Source organism: Myotis yumanensis, unplaced genomic scaffold (assembly GCF_028538775.1).
Source record: "Myotis yumanensis isolate MYYU_CA2020_CCGP unplaced genomic scaffold, mMyoYum1.0.hap1 SCAF_12, whole genome shotgun sequence".
Classification (NCBI taxonomy): Eukaryota; Metazoa; Chordata; class Mammalia; order Chiroptera; family Vespertilionidae; genus Myotis; species Myotis yumanensis.
This window is the reverse complement of record NW_027223763.1, coordinates 61176688-61201507: the sequence shown is the minus strand read 5'-3', so window position 1 is coordinate 61201507 and position 24820 is coordinate 61176688. Positions and strand designations below refer to the sequence as shown.

Genomic DNA, 24820 nt, shown 5'->3' with positions numbered 1-24820 from the left:
TAGGTGTCCACAAGAACCTGGTAAAAACATGCATTTCTTGTGACATCAGAGTTATCACCGCTGTTGTTTCCCAAGAATAAAAGGAGGAGGAAAAGAAAGCCACAGGCAGCCAAATATTCCTCTTTTTGGGAGAGCAAATAGAATTTTTATGTTTTAAGAAAGCTACAAATTACTCCTCTGAATTGTACCTCATCAAGAGCCACGTTCTGAATAGAGGTTGACTGGTAAGCTATATTTCTGATATAACCCATCAGGTCCAAGAGCCATTCCATTCTCTTCAACACACCTGAAAAGACAAAAACATTTTCTTACCTGATCAGGGTTTTCCCTTGGAAATGCAAAACAGAACAGTAATAACTATCATAGCTCAAGCAGAACACCTGGTGAGGATGTCATGAAATAGTTTCCAGTTCTCTTACCACACCCGAGACTTGCGATCCCTGTGAGAGTTGACACTATTCACAGCAGATGACCGTATTTCGGTCTTCATTTTCAATGGCTAATTCATTCTTCAAGCCTACCCACCCACTAGTGGTAAAAGGCATTTATTGGAGTTCTTTCTCAACATTAAACACACTATGAGAAATCTGGCACCCAGCTAGCCAGTAATATTGAATGCCAAAATCGCACAAAAACCTATCCTAACAACATAAAAAGTAAAAACCAGATGTGATAGGGTAATTAGAGAATAAACAACATATTGATTTTTTCCTTTTTTTTTTTTTTTAAAAAAATGAGGATTCCCATTATAATAAAGACTACGTTGAAAGGTCTTAAAAAAATCTAGTGAATAAGAAAAACATAGGGATTAAGCTTGAAGGTTAGAACCAAGGGCAATCTCAAATTTATTTCAATTTGCTTAAATTATCTTCACTTTTAATTGGGAACACCTATTGGATTTTTCCTGCTGATAAATATAGTTTTGATTTTGAGTAAAAAAATCTAGTTTCTCATCACAGGTTCATTTTTCATTGGTGAAGCACAAACACAGATATGAGACAACCATCTCAATTGCCAGAGGAAGAGGAATCAACATTTCCAATCCAATTTTGAAAAGAGTATTACAAAGACGTTTGCCAGTTTTCTCTCAAAACTTTAAAGACACAAGAGATGGGGAAAATGGGTCACAGAAGCATAAGCAACTGGCCCAGGGTCACAGGGCTTCCCGGCCATTTCTGACCCGTTTAAGCCAGATACCACTCAGAACTAGAATGCAGACTCGAGAAATTCTGAGCCTCTGACCGAAGGCGTGGGAGGGGAAATAAAGGAGTTCCCTTTTCAGATGGCTCCTAAAGCCTAAATGTGTAAACAGTTTAAAAGTTGCGCCAGAGGACTCAGCAGAGCTCAGGCCTGGTCCTCCTGGCTTGAGGATGTAGTGAGGTCATCCAGATTTTATTCTTCTCACCGCTGAGAAGTTCTTCTACAGAATAACTATTCAAGTTCATTGTTGCTGTTTTTTGTTTGTTAAATGACTACCCAAAAGCCATTTCATGAAAACATCAGGCATCATCAATGGATATCCTGTCTGACAGAATCTACCTTATAAACTTTATACCTTGAGCCAAAAACGAGATACAAATCCTCAACAGAATTCGTTCCCATCGCTAAAGAGTGGATGTTGAGAGCTGTACCTGCTCACTTCCAGCCAACGTGCTCCTCATTCGGGGTGACAAAGCCTCACCTATGTCAAGCACTAAACCAGCTTTGAAGTTGGGGAAACAATGACAACTGAAGAGATGGCTTCTTCCTGTTCCGATGCTCGCCCCGCCGGCCTCACCTGTGTTGGCGCGGCTCACAATCCGCGCGTGGTACAAGCTGTGCAGGATCACCCAGGCCAGTGCGTCTTTCTCCCGGTGCTGAGCAACCGCACCCAGCATGTCATTCACGCCCATCAAGGGGAGCCGTCCTTGCGAGACCAAGTACAGCCTGACAAAGACAGCCTTTTCTAGGCTGCTCTGCAAAAAAGCCAATTGTTCAGTTACTATTCAATTAACTGTAGTTGTTATAGAACCTCAGTGCAAGGGCAACACAGAAAGGGTGAGTGTGAAGTTGATTATTACTCCAAATGCTAAAACTGTTCATTTCCTGCAGCGTGTGACCCATTTCCCTACGCGCTCCACTAGAATGTATATGCAGATGGTGCTGTAGTGTCACCTCCTGCTTCTCATAAAAACCATCAATGACTTCGGGGTCAATCAGTGATGACATTTAGTAAGAATACACAAATAATAACAATGACGGTACTTGTCAGGTGCTAGGCGCCATTCGAAGCACATGACACGTGTTAATTTTGACAGTCCATGAAGTATGGTACACAGACCTCTGGGGGACCTCAAGACTCTTTTACAGTGTCTGTGAGGTCAAACTACTTTCATAATAGCATCAAACTGTAGTAATGTCCATTGTATCTTTCATCCCCACTTGAAATTTTTGAAAAAATCTAGTTTCACTTAAAACATTCCTGTAAACCAGTGATTTCAACCTTTTTCTTCTCATGGCACATATAAACTAATTACTAAAATTCTGCGTCACATCAAAAAATATATTGTATTTTTTGCCGATCTGACCAAAAAATAGGTATAATTTTGATTCATTCATACCAATGGCTATTGTTGTGTTGGCTGCTGTCATTTTTTATTGGACAATCTAAGGGAAAAGAGGTCAGTGCCCCTGACTAAATAGTCAGGTATTGTATATGTTTTAGAAATTCTTGTGGCACACCGGTTGAAAATCACTGCTGTAAACAATATAAATTATTCATTTCATTAAGCCTTTGCCCTTGAGTACACATCCTTTTAATATTCTGTGGGACAAAGTGGGAAGTATCCATAAGGGACTTCTGCTGAATACCGAAGCATAATGGTTGTCCCAAGGAAAAACACTTCAACATTGAGTTGTAAGCTGAAATGGCCACTCTTCCGGTGATAAACTTCATTTACGTAAGTTTTGAAGTTTTACATAAAGTCCATTCACGTAAGCATTTCTTTATACTACCTCTCCTTGCGTAACCACTTATGGCTATTCAAACTGCGTATCTGACAGACAGCCTTTCTAAAAGTGAAGGACGTGAGACCGTCACTTCATGGAAAACACTTGACGGAATTCACTGCCAATAATAAAATCGGAACTTTCAAGCAAAAATTAGATTTTTGGAAAATGTGTATCTGCTTATATGAGTTTGGCAGTTTCCCAATACATGAAAGACTGGTGATATTAACCAATACGATGTTTTGATATTATATAATAAAATGTACCAACATTGGGAAGATTTTCAAATGGCCAATGTCTGATATTACAAAATCATGCACTGGTGAGAGACGCAGAGCACAAACCGACGAATGGTTTTTAACATAACAGAGTGGGAAGTTCACTATGAGCAGGTTCCACACTGCAGCTAACCTACAAGAAACCACTACTTTTGTGTTTTGGCGCACAAAGAGAGGTCCATAATTATCTGAAAAGCCTGTTAACACACTCTTCCCCTTCCTCCTAATATCTGTGTGAGGTGGGTTTTCTTCACATATTTCACCAAAATAACATCTCAAGAGACTGGAAGGGCAGCCGCCATGAGGCCCCCGCTGCCTCTACCACGGCAGACACAGAGGAGCCTTGCGGGAATGTGAAGTAATGCCACTTTCCTCATGAGTTTTTTTGATTTTCCGGAAAATACTTTTTTCTTATTTATGTTAAGCTGCAATGGGTTTGTTATTATTACTTTTCAGTAAGTAGCAGGTGGAAAAAAATTCATGTGAGGCCAGAACTATATTTTTTTTAACACCTTCCATGCACGAGACAGTTCTTAGGTCAGAATATTCCCATTCCTGTGTTTTTTGTATTGAAGACATTGCGCTGTACTTATTTTTGCCCACAGGTGACACTAAAGCAACTGGTGGTTCATGAGGTCGGAAAGGTTGGCGACTGCTGCACTGAAGTGTTCTTGATAAAGTGGGATGAATTAGGTGAAAACGTTATTACATACATTTGTTAAGAACCAACCACACAGAGTAGACAGGACACAAGGCCCAGAGTAAAACAGAAATAGTTTTCTGAAATTAATAGTAACACATAGGAAACAAAACTAGCCTCAATAAGAAAAAGTACATGGATATGTTATTACCTCGGTAACCGGGGAAAGCCGATTGGCTTCATCATCCGTCATCTCCGAGAGGCATTTTGCTACACTGATGTACAGCTCTAAGTCATTCCTCTGGTAAAGAACAAAGGCCAAACGTGTCAAAATACAATGTAAGGCAAGTGTATTCCTAATGTTCCAACATGTGATTAGATTTGCTTATCTCCACGAATAACCAAACCAAAACATGTGGTCATTTGTTTCTCATTTAAAAAACATCTTTCTTGTTATTTCATGTGTTTGTTTGCCTGTTCTTCCTTTTATCTCCTCATCAGGAACCATCATTCCTAAAGGAATTTTAACATCTTTGTAAAACCACAATTCAGGGATCCGCTGGGGGAGGGGAAAGGCTAGTACTAAGTCACTTCATACGAATAGCAGTGAACGGCGTGCCCAACTGAGCTTCCTCAACCTCCGCAGGCGTTGGTAAGAGGCCGAGGAGCGAACTTCCTGGTGAGCCAGCTTCTGAGCTTGCTTAAGACTTTGGTTCTAAACATTCAACCTCAGTTTAGATCTTGGAAGCAAACACATTCTTAGTGAAGAACGTGGTTCCCCCTTGCCAGCCTTCCCACCACGTTCTTAAAACGTACACCTCCCTGCTGTGCCAAAAAGGCTTTAAAAAATCCCAAACACAAATGCTCAGGAATGTAAATATTTTTGTTCCTCACCCGAATCTTATTTGGCAGAAGGTCAAAAATGTTCCCAGTGGCCTCGCAGAGCAGGCTCCAGAGTTGGTGGGCAGGGCTGGGCAGCTTCATGGCCTGGCTCAGGCCCTGCAAGGCACTCGGGCGTAACTCTGGATTGGCAAGCGGGGACGCGGCTTTGAAAACGGCCACCATTAAGTTTTCAGTGAAGCCCAGGATCTGTTCACCAGAGACGTGTTTGACCCACAGCGGTGCAGACACCAGGAGGTATTTCTTGATGTTCAGCTGGAAGGAAAACAGCCAAGGTCAGATGTAAACAGGCAGGCCTGGGTTTACAAGGCTTACACGCCCGGGTCATCGCTGTGCTTGAGAGCAGCTGCGAGAGAAAAGGTGCAGGTTACTTCCTGAGTTTCCCAGAGCCTCCTGGTCCGACCGGCCACCAGTGCGTGTAATTTGGCTGCTGCAGGGACTTCTGATCCAGCCTTACTCGTGTGTGCACAGTACCTGCCAACCCATCTGCGAACGACTCGCTTAAACCTGGGATCTTTTCAGTGAGGGGAAGAAAATGCTGCATCATAGTCACTGCTGTTCAGTCTTAAAAAGCCACATTTTCTGTCAAGAAGAGCTCTGGAAGAGGAAAGGCTCGCCCGCTGGAAATCAACTAAACCCAGGACCTGGCAGTCCCGACTCTGTCTTCTGAGGAAGCGCAGGGACATAGTAATGAGAGGAACTGGCACGAGGAGACCATTGCTGACCAAAGAACAGTAGCTGAGCATGTGAGAGCGACCCTGGCATCTGAGAGCTAAGAAGGGGCACAGTTAGTGAAGTCTCACAAAAGTCTCAGAAACAGCCCGGCCGGTATGGCTCAGTGGTTGAGCGTCGATTTATGAACCTGGAGATCATGGTTCAATTCCCACTCAGGACACATGCCTGGGTTGCAGGCTTGATCCCGTGTGGGGCATGCAGGAGGCAGCTGATCAATGATTCTGTCTCCCACACCCTTCCTCTCTGAAATCAATAAAAATATATTTTAAAAAATCTCAGAAACAGAAGTATGACACTAAAGGGGCAGTAAGTCTAAAAGAAGTGATATAAAAAAGGAAAGTCTGACAAAAATCAGTAAATTTCTAAAAAGAGTAATGTTGTTGCATGAGTTATCTGAAGAGCTCACTTTAAAGAATATGCCATTTTAGACCATTTTTTAATGAGAAGGTATGTAATTAAGAAAACGAATTCACAAATTTAATTCATTAATTAACAAAGATAATATGAAAGGCCCATAATCAAGGACAAAGGCAAAAGAGTAGGAGATCTGAAAGAGAAATGGAAAGAAGACTAAAACCTAGAAAATTTCTGAGGTCAGTAACACAGGTGAGGCTAGAGAGTTACACCCGATTCAAAAGGAAGGAGCTAAATAGTACAGTGTTTAAGACATGGGCTTTAGGGTCACCCGACTCTCCTCCACTTGTTGGATATATGGACTTTGCTTAACCTTCGTTTGCCTCGGTTTATTAACATGTAAAATGGAAATAATAAAGTCTACTGTGCAGAAATAAAATGAGCCACACACAGAAGACTTCCTATTGTATGATTCCATTCTAAAGATTTTCTAAACTTTATATGACACTTAAATTTATAGGGAAGTTCTTTTAAAAAGGCAAAATGACAGAGACAAGGAAGGGATCAGTGGTAGCCCGGGTCTGAGGCTGGGAGTGGAGAGTGACTACAAGTAGGCACAATGGAACTTCTGGCGGTGATGGAAGTATTCTCGGAGATGGATGAAAATAAGTGGACTAAAACTCAAATTACACTTAAAATGGTCATATTTTATGGAATATAAACTTTAACTCAATAAAGTTAAAAAAAAAAAAAAGGCAGCCTGTCAGGATTGAAGAGACTTAACCCAATGCCTGAAAGTACTGAGTGCTTACATGTGGCAGGCGCATAGCAAGTGCTCACTAAGCGGCAGCGGGTGGGAGCTGCTTGGAGCAGACAGGTAATGGTGAAGGCTGACAGACAGGAGGCAGGCATCGAGAACACTGACCTGCAATTCAAAATTATTAGGAGATGCGGGAAAACGTAAAGGAAAAAAGTGAAGAGGCCTGGCCGGTGTTGCTTGATGGTTGAGCATTGACCTATGAACCAGGAGGTGACGATTTGATTCCTGGTCTGGGCACATGCCTGGGTTGCAGGCTTGATCCCCAATGGGGGGGCGTGCAGGCGGCAGCTAATCAATGATTCTCTCTCATCATTTATGTTTCTCTCTCCCTTCCTCTCTGAAATCAATACAAATATATTTTAAAAAAGAAAAAAAGTGAAGAGTAGAGACTGAACCCAAAAGTTTGAGGAAATAAGGAAGAAGGGTTTGAAGTATCCTCACAGACTTAAAACCTCCTAGAAGAGAAGAATAACAAAGATGAGGTCATTGAACTTGGAATCTATTGTTAAACCTCGAAGGAAGCAGGGGATGCTTCCTCCATCCTTTGGGAATGAAGAAAGGAGTCTGACTGAAAGCAAGCACTATTAGCCCTGACACCAGGTCATTACCAAACACCAGGCAAATCATTTCTTCCTCAGCTCTGTGCTCAAGCTGAACACCTCACAGAGATGTTCTACTCTTTGCACCTACATCCCTGGTGCCTCTAACTGGATGCCCAACCAAGTCCTACTGAGCCCTCAAGGCTCACCTTCATTGCTACCTTTCCTGTGAGAGGGGGGACCAGATGTCCTGTACATGTGGATTTGTCTTTCTCTTACTACCTAGTGAATGACTATGTGCATCATATAAACAAGTAAACCTAGGTTCAACGACTTGCTAGCTGTATGGATGGGAGAAAGGAACTTGAATAACTCTGGTCAGCCTGTTCCCTTTCTGTAATCCATGGTAGCTGATAGCATAAATGGTGACAGTTACGGCAGAGTCCAAATCACACAATTTTCACTCTGTTGGCCACCTCAGTTTTTATAAAATCCCACTCGTCCACGCTTTACTTTGAGAACACACCCCAAATGCATGTTAATCTCTCTCCAGAGAACTGTATCCTTCTGTTGCCCGACACCCTTAGTTACTACATACACTGAGACCGTGGAGCAGCGGGGGCGTCACCCACAGTCCCAACAGCGCAGCCGCGTTCTGGGAGGACTGCGCCTGGGTCACCATGATTTCTAGGCACAGCCGCTGGACCTCTTCACCTGAAAGAGAAGGAACAGAATATTAGTGCAGCTGCTGCTCTGCTTTTCAGCCTTCAGTGTCTCAAATCAACGCACCTGCTGTGTGACTTCTACAGGGAACAACTGCAGTAAACCAAGGTGTTCCAAGAGACCTCTTAGAGATGAGGTAAAAGAATGTACCACTGGCCCCAGAATCCCAGGTCTTAGGACTGACGAGGGCCTTGAGCTAGCTGGGGTGATCTCTCTCATGATACCCAGGTAAACCGAAACACTCAAATACTATCAAAAATTTGAGGAAATTTTGGCTAAAGATCTCTTTGCCTCCGTTTCCCCTCCTCTCCACGTTGCCCCCGGCACACAGAGAAATCTGTCTAGATCTGGCAGGACTTAGAGATGGAGCCACATTCTGCAGGGACTGAGTCTTTTTAATGGTCTGATCCCATCAGCAGACAGCTTTTCTTTTTTCTTCTCTTTTCTAAGGAGTTTTACTAAAACATGAACTTTTTTCAATAAAGCATGCAAAAGCAGGGCAGAAGGACATATTTTTCAAATGAAATCTCTGATGACAGTATAGTAACATCATATCCTATACTGTGATTAGGTTAAAAATGAAGGCATTTAAATAAAAAAGTTGTGTACAGTCAAAATCATCTTTGATTATCCCTTAAATTGCACATAAATCACAGCATAACAAATCTTTCTGTAGATCACGCATAAGCACCTACTGTAAAGTAACATTCGTGACTTATGCACACAAACATCTATAGTCACAGCATTGTTAAAATTATTGTCCCTTCCTCTCCCCCTCCCTCCCTTCCTCTCTCTCTTTTTTAAAATTTTCTGAAGGTGAGGGGCAAGTACATGAAGTGAAATCTGCATATGCTAAGTCCATGGAAGAGGTTGCTGCGGATGAATGAGAGGGAGGTGTGGAGGAGGCATCCCTTCGCCTCTCACCACATGTACCTGTGGTAGACAGGATACTGGCCCCCAAAGATGTCCACATCCCAATCTCTGGAACCAGTGAATACGTTACCTTGTATGGCAAAGGGACTTTGAGGATGTAATTAAAGTTAATGACCTTGAGATGGGGGTTATTCAATTGGACTCATTAATTACATGAATCCTTAAACATGGGTAACCTAGTCCAGCTGCATGAGAAGGCCTCAGCCCTCTGCTGCTTGCTTTGATGATGAAGGGGGAGGGGGGGCACAAGTCAACAAATGTGGGCAGCCTCTAGAACAGTGGTTCTCAACCTTGGCTGCACATTCGAATCACCTGGGAATCTTTTTAAAATCCTGATTTCTGGGTCTCATCCCCCGGAAATTCTGTTTCTTTGTTATGGGGTGGGGCCACAACATTAGTAACAAAGAAACAGAATTTCCGGAGGACAAGGCCCAGAAATCAGGATTTTAAAAAGATTCCCAGGTGATTCGAATGTGCAGCCAAGGTTGAGAACCACTGCTCTAGAAGCTAGAAAAGGAGAGAAAACAGATTAACAGATTCTCCTTTTCTTAGTCTGCTCGGGTTGTTAGAACAAAGTACCATAGATTGAGTGGCTTATAAACCAAAGAAATTCATTCCTCACAGTTTCAGAGGCTGGAATTCCATGGCCAGGGTGCCCGTGTGGTCAGATTTCGGTGAGGATCCAATTTCTCACTGTGTCCTCAGGTGGTGGAAGGGGCTAGGGAGCTCTGTGCTGCCTCTTTTATGAGAGCACTCATCCCATTCCGGAGGGCTCCACCCTCATGACCTACTCAACTTCCCTAAGGCCCCATATCTCCTAATACCATCGTACAGGAGGTTAAGATTGCAACATATGCATTTGGGGGTGGGGTGGCATGAATGTTCAGACCACAGCACCCCGCTAATGCATCTAGGAAATAATGCTGCCCTGCGATACCTTGACCTTAGCCCCGAGAGAACCCTGTTGGCCTTGTGAACTGCAGAACTAACTATAAGATAAATAAGTAAACGTGTGCCAGTTCAAGCCACTCAGTCTGTGGTAACTGGCTACAGCGCCCCCTTGTCTGCTTCCATGAAAGCTAGGGCAGAGGCAGTACAGTTTGATAAACAGCCCAGCAACATGCACATGTCAGTCAAATACTGCCTTGATGAGTGCATCTTTCTGCATCTGCCTGTGTCTTCAACCTCCCCCTCCTCCCCCTCAACTATTTAGAAAGTGACCAGTGAATGTAACCCAGGGGCCCCAACCACGAAGTCAACCCTCTAACCCCAAAAGTCTATCTAGTCAGTGCCGCCCACGACACAGAACCCATTTTTTGACCCAGGTCACACCCTAAAAGCAGAGTCTGAAGGAGTAAACACACTTGATATTTACCAAAGTTTAACCTCATAAGTGGGGAGAGCAGTGCACCCCAGTTCACAGGAGGGTACTGGTGGCTTTCGCCAACCGCCGCGATGGGTTTCATCACCACCTTGAGAAGGGACGGGGGCACTGACTCAGGACCTGCAACAGAAGGAAATCGGTAACAGGACATTTCCGGGCATCATGCATGGAGTCAACCAGTGCTCCCTCCTGGTTCTTCTGTTCCAAGGGGACTGGTATCACATCTTCCACTGTGGTCTATCCTTCAGTCCTGTGCTGTTAATTTCAACCCCACTTACTCCAAAACCTGGTTCCCTCTGCTCCTTTCTATCTTTCATTTGCCTCCGGTCTGTTCCTCTTGTCCAGATGGGAATATTCAATGTAACTGCTTAGCTGTCTTCCATGCTTTCTCATATCTTTTCACCCAGTTTTCTAAAAAGAGTAATGTTCTCTACAATACCTATTGCCTCACTGCTCGCTCATTGCTCATTCACTTCCAGAAAAGGAGACAATTACTGCTGACTCAGGAAAATTACCTTCAGGGTCTGTGGCCCTAAATGGGTATGCCCTGTGCCTTGTGATTCACTGTTCCATTCCTCAGCCTGTGCATGACTGACTACTCCAGAGGTGAGCATATAATGCAACAGCTAATCCATAGGTTAACCAGCTATGACACAGTACCACAACTTTAATATTATATTCTTACTAGTGGCCCGGTGCACGAAATTCGTGCACATTAAAAGGGGATTAATTAGAGGAAATATTTTAATATTGCTATTTGCCTTTCTCTATAAAGAAGTGTCAGAGATGAAAGAAAATTAGTAAAATGTATATGAAAATCTCCCTCCTGTCAGAGTCTGGGGCGCACTGCAGGACCCAGAGTTAAGTCCCCACACACCCGTGCATGCCTCAAAATCGTGCAAAACCCACCCCCGTCAAGCCCTGCAGGGTGGAGGGGGCACAGCCTCAGGTCCCCCGTCAAGCCCCGTTGGGTGAAGGGTGTAGCCTCAGGTCCACTGCCAAGCCCCGCCGGGTGGGGGGCACAGTCTCAGGTCCCCTGTCAAGTGCCGATGGGTGGGGGGGCATGGCCTCAGGTCCTCTGGCCCCGGTGAGAGGGCGCGGGGGTGTGATGACCATTTGCATATTAGCTCTTTATAATATAGGATTCAGGTGGGGTAGTAAATTGAAATAGAAAAAAATGAGACATAGCACAGTTATAAGTGGAGCCATAAGTCGTAGTAGGAATTGGAGTAGCCATTAAGGGTCATGAAGTTACAAGGAGGTCAGAAATAATGTACAGAAAAGTGGAAGACCAAGAGGGAGAAGCAAAAGTAATAGGGGCATCATGAGCAGGAGAAGGGAAACCAGCATCAGCAGAAAGAGAAGCAGAATTAGCAAAAAGCATCAGTAGGAAAAGGAAAAGCAGGGTCAGAATCAGTAGAACAAGCTGCAGAATCAGCAGCCAATGAATGGGGAAAGCAGAAGTGGGAGCAGGGCCAGCAAAAGGAAACCAGCTGCAGAAAGGAGAAACTCAGAAAAAAGAGAAGCAGAGGCAGAAAGCGCAACAGAATCAGCAGACATTGAGGGGAAATCAGAAACAGGGACAGAGTCATCAAAGGGAAACCAGCGGCAGAAAGGAGAAGCACAGAGAAAGGAGAAGCAGAAAAGGCAACAGAATCAGCAGACACTGAGGGGAAAGGAGAAGCAGGGACAGAGTCATTAAGAGGAAACCAGCTGCAGAAAGGAGAAGCACAGAGAAAGGAGAAGTAGAGGCAGAAAAGGCAACAGAATCACCAGACACTGAGGGGAAAGCAGAAGCAGGGACAGAGTCATTAGGGGAAAGCAGCTGCAGAAAGGAGAAGCACAGACTAAGGAGAAACAGAAAAGGCAGCAGAATCAGGAGGCACTGAGGGGAAAGCAGAAGAAGCGACAGAGTCATTAAGGGGAAAGCAGAAGAAGGGACAGCGTCATTAAGAGGAAACCAGCTGCAGAAAGGAGAAGCACAGAGAAAGGAGAGGCAGAGGCAGAAAAGGCAACAGAATCACCAGACACTGAGGGGAAAGCAGAAGCAGGGACAGAGTCATCAAAGGGAAACCAGGTGCAGAAAGGAGAAGCACAGAGGAAGGAGAAGCAGAAAATGCAACAGAAATCAGCAGACACTGAGGGGAAAGCAGAAGCAGGGACAGAGTCATTAAGAGGAAACCAGCTGCAGAAGGGAGAAGCACAGAGAAAGGAGAGGCAGAGGCAGAAAAGGCAACAGAATCACCAGACACTGAGGGGAAAGCAGAAGCAGGGACAGAGTCATTAAGGGGAAAGCAGCTGCAGAAAGGAGAAGCACAGACTAAGGAGAAACAGAAAAGGCAGCAGAATCAGGAGGCACTGAGGGGAAAGCAGAAGAAGCGACAGAGTCATTAAGGGGAAAGCAGAAGAAGGGACAGCGTCATTAAGAGGAAACCAGCGGCAGAAAGGAGAAGCACAGAGGAAGGAGAAGCAGAAAAGGCAACAGAATCACCAGACACTGAGGGGAAAGCAGAAGCAGGGACAGAGTCATTAAGAGGAAACCAGCTGCAGAAGGGAGAAGCACAGAGAAAGGAGAGGCAGAGGCAGAAAAGGCAACAGAATCAGCAGACACTGAGGGGAAAGCAGAAACAGGGACAGAGTCAGCAAAGGGAAACCAGGTGCAGAAAGGAGAAGCACAGAGAAAGGAGAAGCAGAGGCAGAAAAGGCAGCAGAATCTGAAAAGGGGGAAAACATATGTGAGGCTAGAGCCAGCAAAAGGAAAAACAGCTACAGAAAAGAGAAGCACATGAAAAAGAATAGAGGCAAAACAGGCAGAAAGGTAGCTGAATCAGCAGATGCTGAAAATGAGGAAGGAGAAATGGAGACAGAGTCAGCAAGAGGAAAATAAGCTATAGAAAGGAGGAGCACAGCAAAAGAAGCTGATGCAGAATCAGCAGGAAAAGCAGCGAACTCAGAGGCTGAAGAACTGGGAAAGCAGATGCAGAGGCAAAGTCAATAAAAGGAAAAACTGTTGAAGAAAGGAGAAGTATAGGGAAAGGAAGAAACATAAAAATGGGCAAATAACTTGAATAGACATTTCCCCAAAGATGATACAAAAATGGCCAACCAGGATATGAAAAGATGCTCAACATCACTAACCATGAGAGAAAAACAAATAAAAACAATGAGATATTACACCCATTAGGATGGATACTATAAAAAAAGAAAGAAAAAAGTGTTGGTGAGGATATAGAAAACTTGAAACTCTTGTACTGCTAGTGAGATTGCGAAATGATGGAACCACTACGGAAAACAATATGGTAGCTCCTCAAAAAGTTAAAAATAGGCCTACCATATGAGTCCACAATCCCACTCTGGGTGTATGAACAAAAGAATTGAAAGCAGAGTCTTGAAGAGATAGTTGTACAGCATGTTCATAGCAGTACTATTCATAATAGCCAGGAGGTGGAAGCAACACAGATGTCCATCCTATATAATAAATAGGTAATATGAAAATTGACCATCACACCCCCACACAAAGATGGCTGCCCCCATGTGGTCATAATATGGCTACCACAAGATGGCCGGTAGGGGAGGGCAGTTGTGGGCGACCAGGCCAGCAGGGGAGGGCAGTTGTGGGCGATCGGAACAGCAGGGAAGGGCAGTTAGGGGCGACCAGGCCAGTAGGGGATGGCAGTTGGGGGCGACTGGGCTGGTAGGGGAGGGCAGTTGGGGGCGATCGGGCCAGCAGGGGAGCAGTTAGGTGTTGATCAAGCTGGCAGGGGAGTGGTTAGGGGGTGATTAGGCTGGCAGGCAGGTGAGCGGTTGGGAGCCAGTAGTCCTGGATTGTGAGAGGGATCCCAGACTGGAGAGGGTGCAGGCTGGGCTGAGGGACACCTCCCCCCCAGTGCACGAATTTCATGCACTGAGCCTCTAGTTGACAGATAAATGGATAAACAAAAAGTAATATATATGTGTATATATACAGACAATGGAATGGTATTCAACCTAAACAACAACAAAAAAAAGAAATCCTGTCATATGCTACAGCATGGATAAACCTCGAGTACACTTCACTAAGTGAAATAAGCCAGTCATAACAAGACAAATGCTGTGTGATTCCTCTTATGTCATGTAACTAAAGTAATCAAATAGAAACAGAAAGATGGTTATTACCAGGGGTTAGGATGAGGGAAAAAGGATAAGTATTGTTTAATGGGTCTAGAGCAGTGGCTCTCAACCTTCTGGCCCTTTAAATACAGTTCCTCATGTTGTGACCCAACCATAGAATTATTTTTGTTGCTACTTCATAACTGTAATGTTGCTACTGTTCTGAATTGTAATGTAAATATCTGATATGCAGGATAATCTTAGGAGACCCCTGTGAGAGGGTCGTTCAAACGCCAAAGGGGTCGCAGCCCACAGGTTGAGAACCGCTGGTCTAGAGCTTCAGTTGAAAATTTTTTTAAAAAAAATTACAGTTTATATTCTATATTATTTTGTACTAGAGGCCCGATGCATGAAATTAGTGCAAGAGTAGGCCTTCCTTCCCCCAGCTGCCGGCACTGGCTTCCCTCTGGCACCAGGGACCCGGGCTTTCCTCCGGCCACCAGCAGGCACCCGAGACTGGGCTTCCCTTGCAGCCTTGGCTTCATCTGGAAGGTCATCAGGAAGGATGTCTGGTCTAATTAGCATATTACACTTTTATTATTATAGATTAGTTTAAGGTGTAAAGCTAGTGGTTACACAATCATATACTTTACTAAGTGCTCGTCCTGATATTTCCAGTACCTAAATGGTACTGTGCAAAGTTATTTTCCTATGCAGTACTTTACACCCCCATGACTATCTTGTAACTACCAATCTGTACTTCTCAATCCCTTCCCCTTTTCACCGAGACCCCCAACCCCCCTCCTATCTGGCCACCATCAGTCTGTTCTCTGTATCTGAGTCTGTCTCTGCTTTGCTTGTTTGTTTATATTGTTCTTTAGAGTTTCAGTTTTGCAAGATGAAAACATTCTGGAGATTGTTTTCACAACTTAACACTATTGAACTGTACACTTAAAATGGTTAAGATGATAAATTTCTAATTGTAAGGTTTTTTATAATTGAAAACTTTTTTTGTAAAGGAGAGACGTTGGGTTTCCATTTCTGCATATGAGGAGCTTGGAAGTCCCCACTCTGTTCTAACACATAAAAAGCTGAACAGATTGAAAAATCATCTTATTGGATCCCTAAAAAAGGGAAGGACACAGGGCACACTGCTGCCCGCAATTTGGAGTCTGACAGGCTAATCAGGCATTGGTTTTATTGTGCTCTGCTCTACTGCACTTCACAGATAATTGCGTTTTCATCAATACTGAGGCAGGACCCTCCACCAGGAAAAAGATTACGACTCTCTGAAGGCTCAGATAATGGTTAGCATATTTTAGCCAAAAGTATTTTAAGTTAAGGTATGTAGGTTTTTTTTAGACATAATGCTATTGCACACTTAATGGTATGCTACCCTAGATGAAATGGACCAATTCTTTGAAAGACACAATTTGTTGAAACTCACACAAGAAGAAATAGATAATGTGAATAGGCCTATAGCTATTTACAAATTGAACCAATAATTAATAACCTTCTAAAATAGAAAGCACCACGCCCAGATGAGTCCAGTGGTTGAATTCTATCAAACATTTAAGGAAGAAAATATACCAATCCTCTACAATCTCTTTGAGAATATAGAAGCAGAGGAAATACTTAACTCATTCTACGAGGACAGCATTACCCTACTAGCAAAACCAGATAGAAACATAACAAGAAAACTACAAACAATGCCTCTCATGAACACAAACAAAAAAAATCCTCAACAAAATATTAGCACATTAAATCAATATATAGCAGATAAGGCAACAGAATCAGAAATTATACACCAGACAATGGACAGACAATAATGTGGTGAAGGCCTAGGAAGGGAATGAGAATGGGGTGAAGGGGGTCAGTGGGGGAAAAAGGGAACATCTATAATACTTTCAACAATCAAGATAAATTAAAAAATGAAACTCAACACACCTGCTACTTTCCTATTCTGTGTTACCAGCAATGGAAGCTTTATTTCTAGTTCATCTTGAGATGTCATACTAGGAGAGCAGGAAATATTATCAGGAGCTAACCATTGCTATTACAAGGAGAAGAATTTCTGACAAAAAGTAAATACATCCATGAACACATTCATTCATTCAACCAGTAACTGAGTATCTGTTAGGCACCAGGCACTGTTCCATACATGAAGACGGAGTTGAACAAGACAGAATAGATCGCTCTGCTCATGGAGCTGATATGCCAGTGAGAGGACACACAGCCATGGAAAATCAGGTGTAGCAAAAACAAAACAGCAGTGACAGGAACTCACATACCTCTATACTGGTCACACACATGTGGCAATTGTTCCTAGACAACACTGGCTGCAAATTGGAGTCTTTGATTTCACAAAAAAAGTAAACAAAAATTCAGCTGTTTTTTGGAGTCCTTTTGGCTCATGATTCATAAAAATGGCCCGATGAACTGGCAGACGGGGGTGGGGGTGGGGGGTGGGGGGATAGGGGAGAGGGGGGCGCAGGGAGACGGGAGTAAATATCTACATAGAATTACTTTTTGTCTCTCCTTTTAAGGACTTGCATAGAATTCTATTTCGGTATCATTAATTTGTAAGCAGATTTCTATTTTCTTTCTTAGATCAAGTGTTTTCAAAATCACATAAAATTTTACTCCAGGTCCTTCTACAGACTTCATTATACAATTTTTGCAGTTTCCAGAGGACCTAGGGAATAGGGGAAGACACTGAACCTGCCTCCTATACCAGGAACCTGTGTGAAATATGACCATTTTCCAGGTGTTTTATTGCTGAGACAATGAGCTCTCTCTTGACAGGACAAGAGAACTTTGGCCAATAACTGCCTTCTACTGTACACTTCCCATGTTGTTCTATGTTCTTTAGCATTGATCTAATATATAACCAAGTGTTGGAAACCAGGAGAACTTGTAAAATGGAGCACAGGGTTGAAAACCAAAACAATACTGTAACACAATAAATCTTCCACTGCTAAAGGGCAGAGAATCAGTACCTAATAGCATAACTAGATTCACACAGAACGTCCCACCATCCTTGCAGGGAACTAAGTCTGGCCCTACCTGGAATGAAAGAAATTATAGTAACTGCTAGGAATGAAGAAAATACCCGACAGCCCCATGCATGTGGGGGGATGTAAGGACAGAGAGCGGGTCCCCAGGCCTGGGGAGAATGAAGGCACGTGGCTTCCTCCCCAGAGATCTTTAGCACTGCACACGAGAATCCAAATCTCAGCCCTGGGAATGGCTGGCTCCCTTATTACGGTGTTTGCCTTTCAAGCAAGTGCCTCAGATAAAAGGAAATACTGAAGTGCTTTATGGACAACGGATTTGGGACTGAGGAGACCTAACAGTGCTTGTTGAAAGGATCCAGATGTTTTAAAATCCAGATACAAAGTTGCTTTAACTCTCTCATCCAGTTGAAGGCTTCAAAGAACCCTGATACAAATGGCGTATCGGAACATAATGCATTACAACGGAACCCATTACCACACGTACCCTGGCTACACGGATTTCAGAGCTCGGTGCCACAGCGCACGTGTGTAAGCCCTTCGGTGAAAGTCTGGCAACTTGCAGACTAACAGCTGGTGACACACACATTCCTATCACCAGCGCGTGGCTGAGTAGTGTGGAGATGTCTTTACTTTCTCCATCTTCAGAGTGGCTTAGCAGCGACTTAGCTTAGAATGATCTATTCCCATGTACGTGCTTAAAGCTGTAGATCAACAAAAATTTGAAAACGATTACTTGCCAAGTACTCCTCTCTAAGCATTTAGGGTGAAACACAGATGCTCTTCCTGCCGTTGATGAAATTACAATTTGAGGTGAAAGACAGACTTTAAACAAAAACCCCATAAAGAATTAAGCAAACCATTACGCATCTACAACGTAGTATGAAAAGCACACAGAAAGATACCACATGAGAAAGCTAAAGTAATCTGGGACCACCAGGGACTCCTCTCTCTTCCCTAACCGAGAAAAGGGTGTTTAAATCAAGATGAAAACGGTGAGCAGAAATTTTCCAAAGTCCTCAGAAAACAAGGTCGGGCAGTTACAGCAGGCGCCTCTGTGGGCTAGGAGGTGCTCAGCGCCCTGCCAGAAACGGCTCCATCGTTAGGACAGTCACTGGAAACAGCATGATTCTCACATGTCAGTCAGATACCAAGAGCTGGTAGGATGTTCTGTCTTAAGGCCGAGCACCTCAGCCACATTCGGAGTCATCAGAAACAAACACCCCTGCGCCCCTCAGCACTGGGAGGAGTGCCAAGCAGGTGGCTGTCCAGCGGAGACCAGGGCCTGAGAGCAAGGCAGCTGTGCCCAGTGGAGGCAGGGGGGTGATTTCATTTAGGGGGGGCTCAGAAAGTGAGCCAATTTACTGAGAATAATGGGCACCAGGTTTCTTATTGTCAGAGAAGAAGCTAACAAATATGAAAAGAGGGAAAGGCAGAGGGAACCTGTGGTGTTGAACTGTGATGAAAGACATTACTGTAAATCTGTTGTTTTCAATATACATATAGCTAGATATAGAAACAAATACTGACATGAGAGAGAGGGAGGGAAGAAGAGGGGAGGGGGAGGGAGGGACAGAAGAGAAGGAATTTCCTGACTCTGTCCACTGAAAGGGCCTGATAGCATTGATGGGATGATGTGTGGCCACATCTTTGCTTCTAAATATCAGTCTGCACTAGGAAGAAGCTGCACTATCTGGCTATTGCAGGGCTGAGGCTACTACAACATGAGCCGTAAACATCTTGTCCACAAAGAAAGACAGTATCTCAAAGAATGACGGGGTCATGCCAAAAGGACACGAGAGCCAACTTAGAGAGGCCCTTACTGATCTAAATCTGGAACAATGTGAGGGTCCAAACAATTGATAAATAATTAAATAAAATAGGAATTTAGAGACCACCAACTTACACCATACACAAAAATAAACTAAAAGTGAATAAAGGACTTAACCATAAGACAGGGAATCATAAAAATTTTAGAAGAATCCACAGGCAGCAAAATCTCAGACATATGCTGAAGAAGTATCTTCACCGATACAGATCCTAGGGCAATGGAAACTAAAGAGAAAATAAACAAATGGGACTACATCAAAATAAAAAGCTTCTGCACAGCAAAAGAAACCATCAACAAAACAACAAGAAAGCCCACTGCATGGGAGAACATATTTGCCAATGTTATCACCGATAAGGGTTTAATCTCCAACATTTACAGGGAACTCATACAATTTAACAAAAGAAAGATAAACAACCCAATCAAAAAAATGGGCAATGGATCTAAATAGATACTTTTTGAAAGAGGACATAAGGAAGGCCAAGAGACATATGAAAATATGCACAAAGTCACTAATCACCTGAGAGATGCAAATCAAAATGACAGTGAGGTACCATCTCACACCTGTCAGAATGGCTATCATCAACACATCAACAAATGACAAGTGCTGGTGAGGATGCGGAGAAAAAGGAACCCTCATGCATTGTTGGTGGGAATGCAGACTGGTGCAGCCACTGTGGAGAACAGTCTGGAGTTTCCTCAAAAAACTAAAAATGGAACTCCCATTTGACCCAGTGATCCCACTTCTAGGAATATATCCCAAGAAACTAGAAAGACCAATCAGAAAGGATATATGCACCCATATGTTCATAGCAGCACAATTCACCACAGCTAAGATTTGGAAACAGCCTAAGTGCCCATCAGCAGATGAGTGGATTAAAAACCTGTGGTATATCTACACAATGGAATACTATGCTGCGGTAAAAAAGAAGGAATTCTTACCATTTGTAATAGAATGGATGGAATTCGAGAGCATTATGCTAAGTGAAATAAACCAGTCAGAGAAAGATAAATATCACATGATCTCACTCATTTCTGGAATATAATGAACAACATAAACTGATGAACAAAAACAGATCCAGAGATAGAGAACGCATCGATCAGACCGTCAAACCTCAGACGGAAGGCAGGGGAGGGTGGGGGTAAAGGGGAGCAATCAACCAAAGGACTTGTATGCATGCATGTAAGCCTACCCAATGGACACAGACACCAGGGGGGTGAGGGCATGAGTGGGGGGGGGCAATGAGGCGATAAGGACACATATGTAATACCTTAATCAATAAAGAAAAAAGGAATTTAATAGTTTATACTAAGAAAGAAAGAAGGAAGGAAGGAAACAAAGAGGGAGAAAGGAACGAATAGCATTCCCTTACAGCATAATGCCTACTAAAAGTAAAAGGGATAACAGAAATTTAAGAATCACCTGCAGTCTGCCTGGTGGTCAAATCCCTCTAGTGTTAACTACAACAATTAAGGCTTGGCTAGAACAAGACTGCGCACAGAGACCACAAGGGGGTGCACCAAGAAAGCATAAAAGATGCGGAGACAAAAAAAATGACAGAAATGGAGGATATGGAGCTAAGAATCGCAATTTTGAGGGCTTGCCATAAATTTGTGCAGAGCCTCACGAAAACTAATGAGACCCTCGATGCTACGATAAAGAAATTAGAAAGTAAGCATACACAGACTGAAATAAAGAATATTATACCCAATAGCAGACCAGAGGAGCACAAGAATCAAACCAAAGATTCGACAAAAAACACCCAATTGGAAAAGCAAAATGAAAAAAGAATCCGAAAGTGTGAAGATAGTGTAAGGAGCCTCTGGGACAGCTTTAAGCGGACTAATATCAGAGTCATTGGAGTGCCAGAAGATGAGAGACAGCAAGATATTGAAAACCTATTTCAAGAAATAATGGCAGAAAACTTCCCCCACCTGGAGAAAGAAATGGACTTACAGGTCCAAGAAGCGCAGAGAACCCCAAACAAAAGGAATCCAAAGAGGACCACACCAAGACACATCATCATTAAAATGCCAAGAGCAAAAGACAAAGAGAAAATCTTAAAAGCAGCAAGAGAAAGAGGCTCAATTACCTACAAGGGAATACCCATACGACTGTCAGCTGATTTCTCAACAGAAACTTTGCAGGCCAGAAGGGAATGGCAAGAAATATTCAAAGTGCTGAATACCAAGAACCTACAACCAAGATTACTTTATCCAGCAAAGCTATCATTCAGAATTGAAGGTCAGATAAAGAGCTTCACAGATAAGGAAAAACTAAAGGAGTTCATCACCGCCAAACCAGTATTATATGAAATGCTGAAAGGTATCCTTTAAGAAGAGGAAGAAGAAGAAAAAGGTAAAGATACAAATTATGAACAACAAATATGCATCTATCAACAAATGAATCTAAGAATCAAGTGAATAAATAACCTGATGTACAGAATGAACTGGTGACTATAATGAATCAGGGACATAGAAAGGGAATGGACTGACTATTCTTGGGGGAAAAGGGGTGTGGGAGATGCGGGAAGTGACTGGACAAAAATCATGCACCTATGGATGAACTCAGTGGGTGGGGAGTGAGGGTGGAGGGTGGGGTGGGAGCTGGAAGGAGGGGAGTTATGGGGGGAAAAAAGAGGAACAAATGTAATAATCTGAACAATAAAGATTTAAAAAAAAATAAAAAAATAAAAAAAAAGAATCACCTTTTGGCAAATACTATAGTAATAATTAATTCAGGCAAGAAAACATTAATAATATTAAAACTAATGGATGAAAGAAGGATAACAAATGGGATATTCATAAAGTCTCAAATTATCTCCACACAAAATACTGATTGATAAGGGAAAAGGGAAATGTTACAGTGGAGAAACCTGGAAGATATCACCTACGTGATCAAAGTTAACATCCCCAGAGGGAGAGAGACACCATGTGCCACCCGACTGGATGCGGGGAGAAGAGCAGAGCTTCAGGCCCCTGGTTTTCCTGCCAAAGATGATGGACCCGACTCTCTCGTGAGGAACAACAGGCAAACCCAAACAGAAGAATGTTCTAGGAAATATCTCACTTCTAATTTTAAAACATGTCAAAGGCATGAAAGACAAAGAAGGCTTGAGGGACTACTCCAGGCTAAAGGAGACAAGAGATGATAAATAAGCACAGTGTGACATTCAGGATTAAATTCTTTTTATGCTAAGGACACCATTCTGACTGTCAGTGAAACCTGAATATTGGGTGAAAAAAATATAGGAGTTACCTGGCTATTTTCACTGTTTTGTAAGTTTGAAATTATTTCACAAGTAAAAGAAAAAGGTACACTAAAAAACTCTCTAAAATTTAAATAAAAAAATAAACAACCTCTCAAGTAAGTACATGCAACAGTGCTTATTCCTTCTGGCAATGAAATGCAAATTAAAGTCTTAAGGTATCATTTAATACCTGACTGGTTTTTACTGTAGTCACTTATTTATATGTTGGTTTGCTCTTTAGTATGATAACTCGAAAGGGTTTATTATTTACTTTGTTTTCTAAGCACTGTTACATAAAGCAATTTATAAACTTGTAATCCTTACAATGACTCTATAAACAAGACTCCATTATTTTCTCCATTTCCAGGAGCAACTGAGGCTTTAGAGCAGTGGTTCTCAACCTGTGGGTCGCGACCCCTTTGGGGGTCAAACAACTCTTTCACAGGGGTCGCCTAAGACCATCGGAAAACACATATATAATTACATATTGTTTTTGCGATTAATCACTATGCTTTAATTATGTTCAATTTGTAACAATGAAAATACATCCTGCATATCAGATATTTACATTACGATTCATAACAGTAGCAAAATTACAGTTATGAAGTAGCAACGAAAATAATTTTATGGTTGGGGGTCACCACAACATGAGGAACTGTATTAAAGGGTCGCGGCATTAGGAAGGCTGAGAACCACTGCTTTAGAGACCTAAGTCGCTTGCCTGGAGTTACATAGCCAACAAGCGGTAGAAGTGGGTATGAACCCTGGCAGTCTGACTGCCATGCTTTTAACCCTGCTTTGCATCTTCAGACAGGGCTGAGGTACTGAAACCTGGTACAACCCTTTTGAAGAGCAATGTATGAGGCCATGTCATCCCTATAGTCAACAGATCCTTAGACTCTTGCCTACTAATAAATTGCTGAGAATTTCTCCTAAGGAAGGCTACATGCAGAAGAGAGAAAACTACATGTATAAAGATGTTCTCCTTGGCTTGGCCCTGGCTGGGTAGCTCAGTTGGTTGGAGCATTATCCTGATGCACCAAGCTTGCAGGTTCGATCCCTGGACAGGGCACATGCAAGAATCAACCAAGGAATGCATAAATATGTGGAACAACAAATAGATGTTATTCTCTCTCACTCTAAAATACACTAGAAAATATTAAAGACGTTCTCCTTGACTTGGGGTGGTAAACACACAATACAGTGTACAGGTGATGTGTTGTAGAATTGTGCACCTGAAACCTGTATAATTTTGTTAACTAGTGTCACCCCAATCCGATATAATCCTGTATAATAAAGAGCTAATATGCTAATTAGACCAGACAGCAGAATGATCTTCCAGAACGACCAGTGGGCTGGGCCACGGGACTGTGAGGCAGCCCGGCCGCGAGTGCTGAGGCAGCCGGGGCTGTGAGGGCCTACTCTTGCACAAATTTCATGCATCGGGCCTCTAGTAAATTCAATAAAAAGGAAAAAACCCCAAACAAACAAAAAAGAAAGTCCTTAATTATTTTTGAATAAAATAAAAAAAGATGTTCTGTATAATAGAAAAATTTTAATGACTTATAGGGAAACTGTTCATTTTGATTAACTTGATGGAATAGTCTACAGTCATTTAAAAATGGATAATTATGGAGACATATGGAAAATAGGCAAATGTTTATAATGTAATATTAAGGTAAAAATATAAAGTATATGTATACTTGAAAACATGTAAAAATTGTGTGTACATAAAAACAACAAATTAAAAAGTAAAGCTCAAAAGCAATAGTCACTGTTCAAGGGACATGGAATAATTGGTGACTTTCTTGATTTTATATATACTCATGGTGTTTACAACAAAATTAGAAATTAAATATTCCCAAAACATACCTATGAACAAATATCTAGAAAGAAATGCAAGGATTCTTATTCTGCGTCCCTCCAAGCCTCCCTTTGGAGGAGATCAGTGGTGATTATGTCCATGTTTGTGGGAAGTTGTTAAATTTGTCAAAAGCAGACAAAATACTGTAAATTTTATGATTCACTATAACACACCACCATCTAGAAAAGCGGTTCTCAACCTGTGGGTCGCGACTCCTTTGGCGATCAAACGACCCTTTCACAGGGGTTACCTAAGACCATCCTGCATATCAGATATTTACATCACGATTCACAACAATAGCAACATTACAGTTATGAAGTAGCAACAAAAATAATTTTATGGTTGGGTCACAACATGAGGAACTGTATTTAAAGGGCCAGACGGTTGAGAACCACTGATTTAGAAGGACATACACTGAAATGTCTACTGTGGCCTCCTCTAGGAGGTGAGATTGTAGGGGATAATTTTTTCTTCTTTATA

General features: G+C 42.6%; 1 protein-coding gene across 3 annotated transcripts in view; it reads right to left on the bottom strand.

Moving 5' to 3' along the window:
* The window catches only part of FOCAD (focadhesin), a 279727-nt gene that overhangs the window by 7047 nt on the left and 247860 nt on the right, over positions 1-24820 (bottom strand). For 2 of the 3 annotated variants that reach the window (XM_070431752.1, XM_070431753.1), the window contains 6 exons: positions 10286-10414; positions 7853-7968; positions 4801-5061; positions 4118-4207; positions 1778-1955; positions 189-286 (listed from right to left, as the gene is read on the bottom strand). In XM_070431752.1, coding sequence (XP_070287853.1) covers positions 189-286; positions 1778-1955; positions 4118-4207; positions 4801-5061; positions 7853-7968; positions 10286-10414 — 872 coding nt within the window. Of the gene's footprint in view, positions 1-188; positions 287-1777; positions 1956-4117; positions 4208-4800; positions 5062-7852; positions 7969-10285; positions 10415-24820 lie in introns of those variants that run through there. The other variant, XM_070431754.1, reaches the window with a different exon arrangement.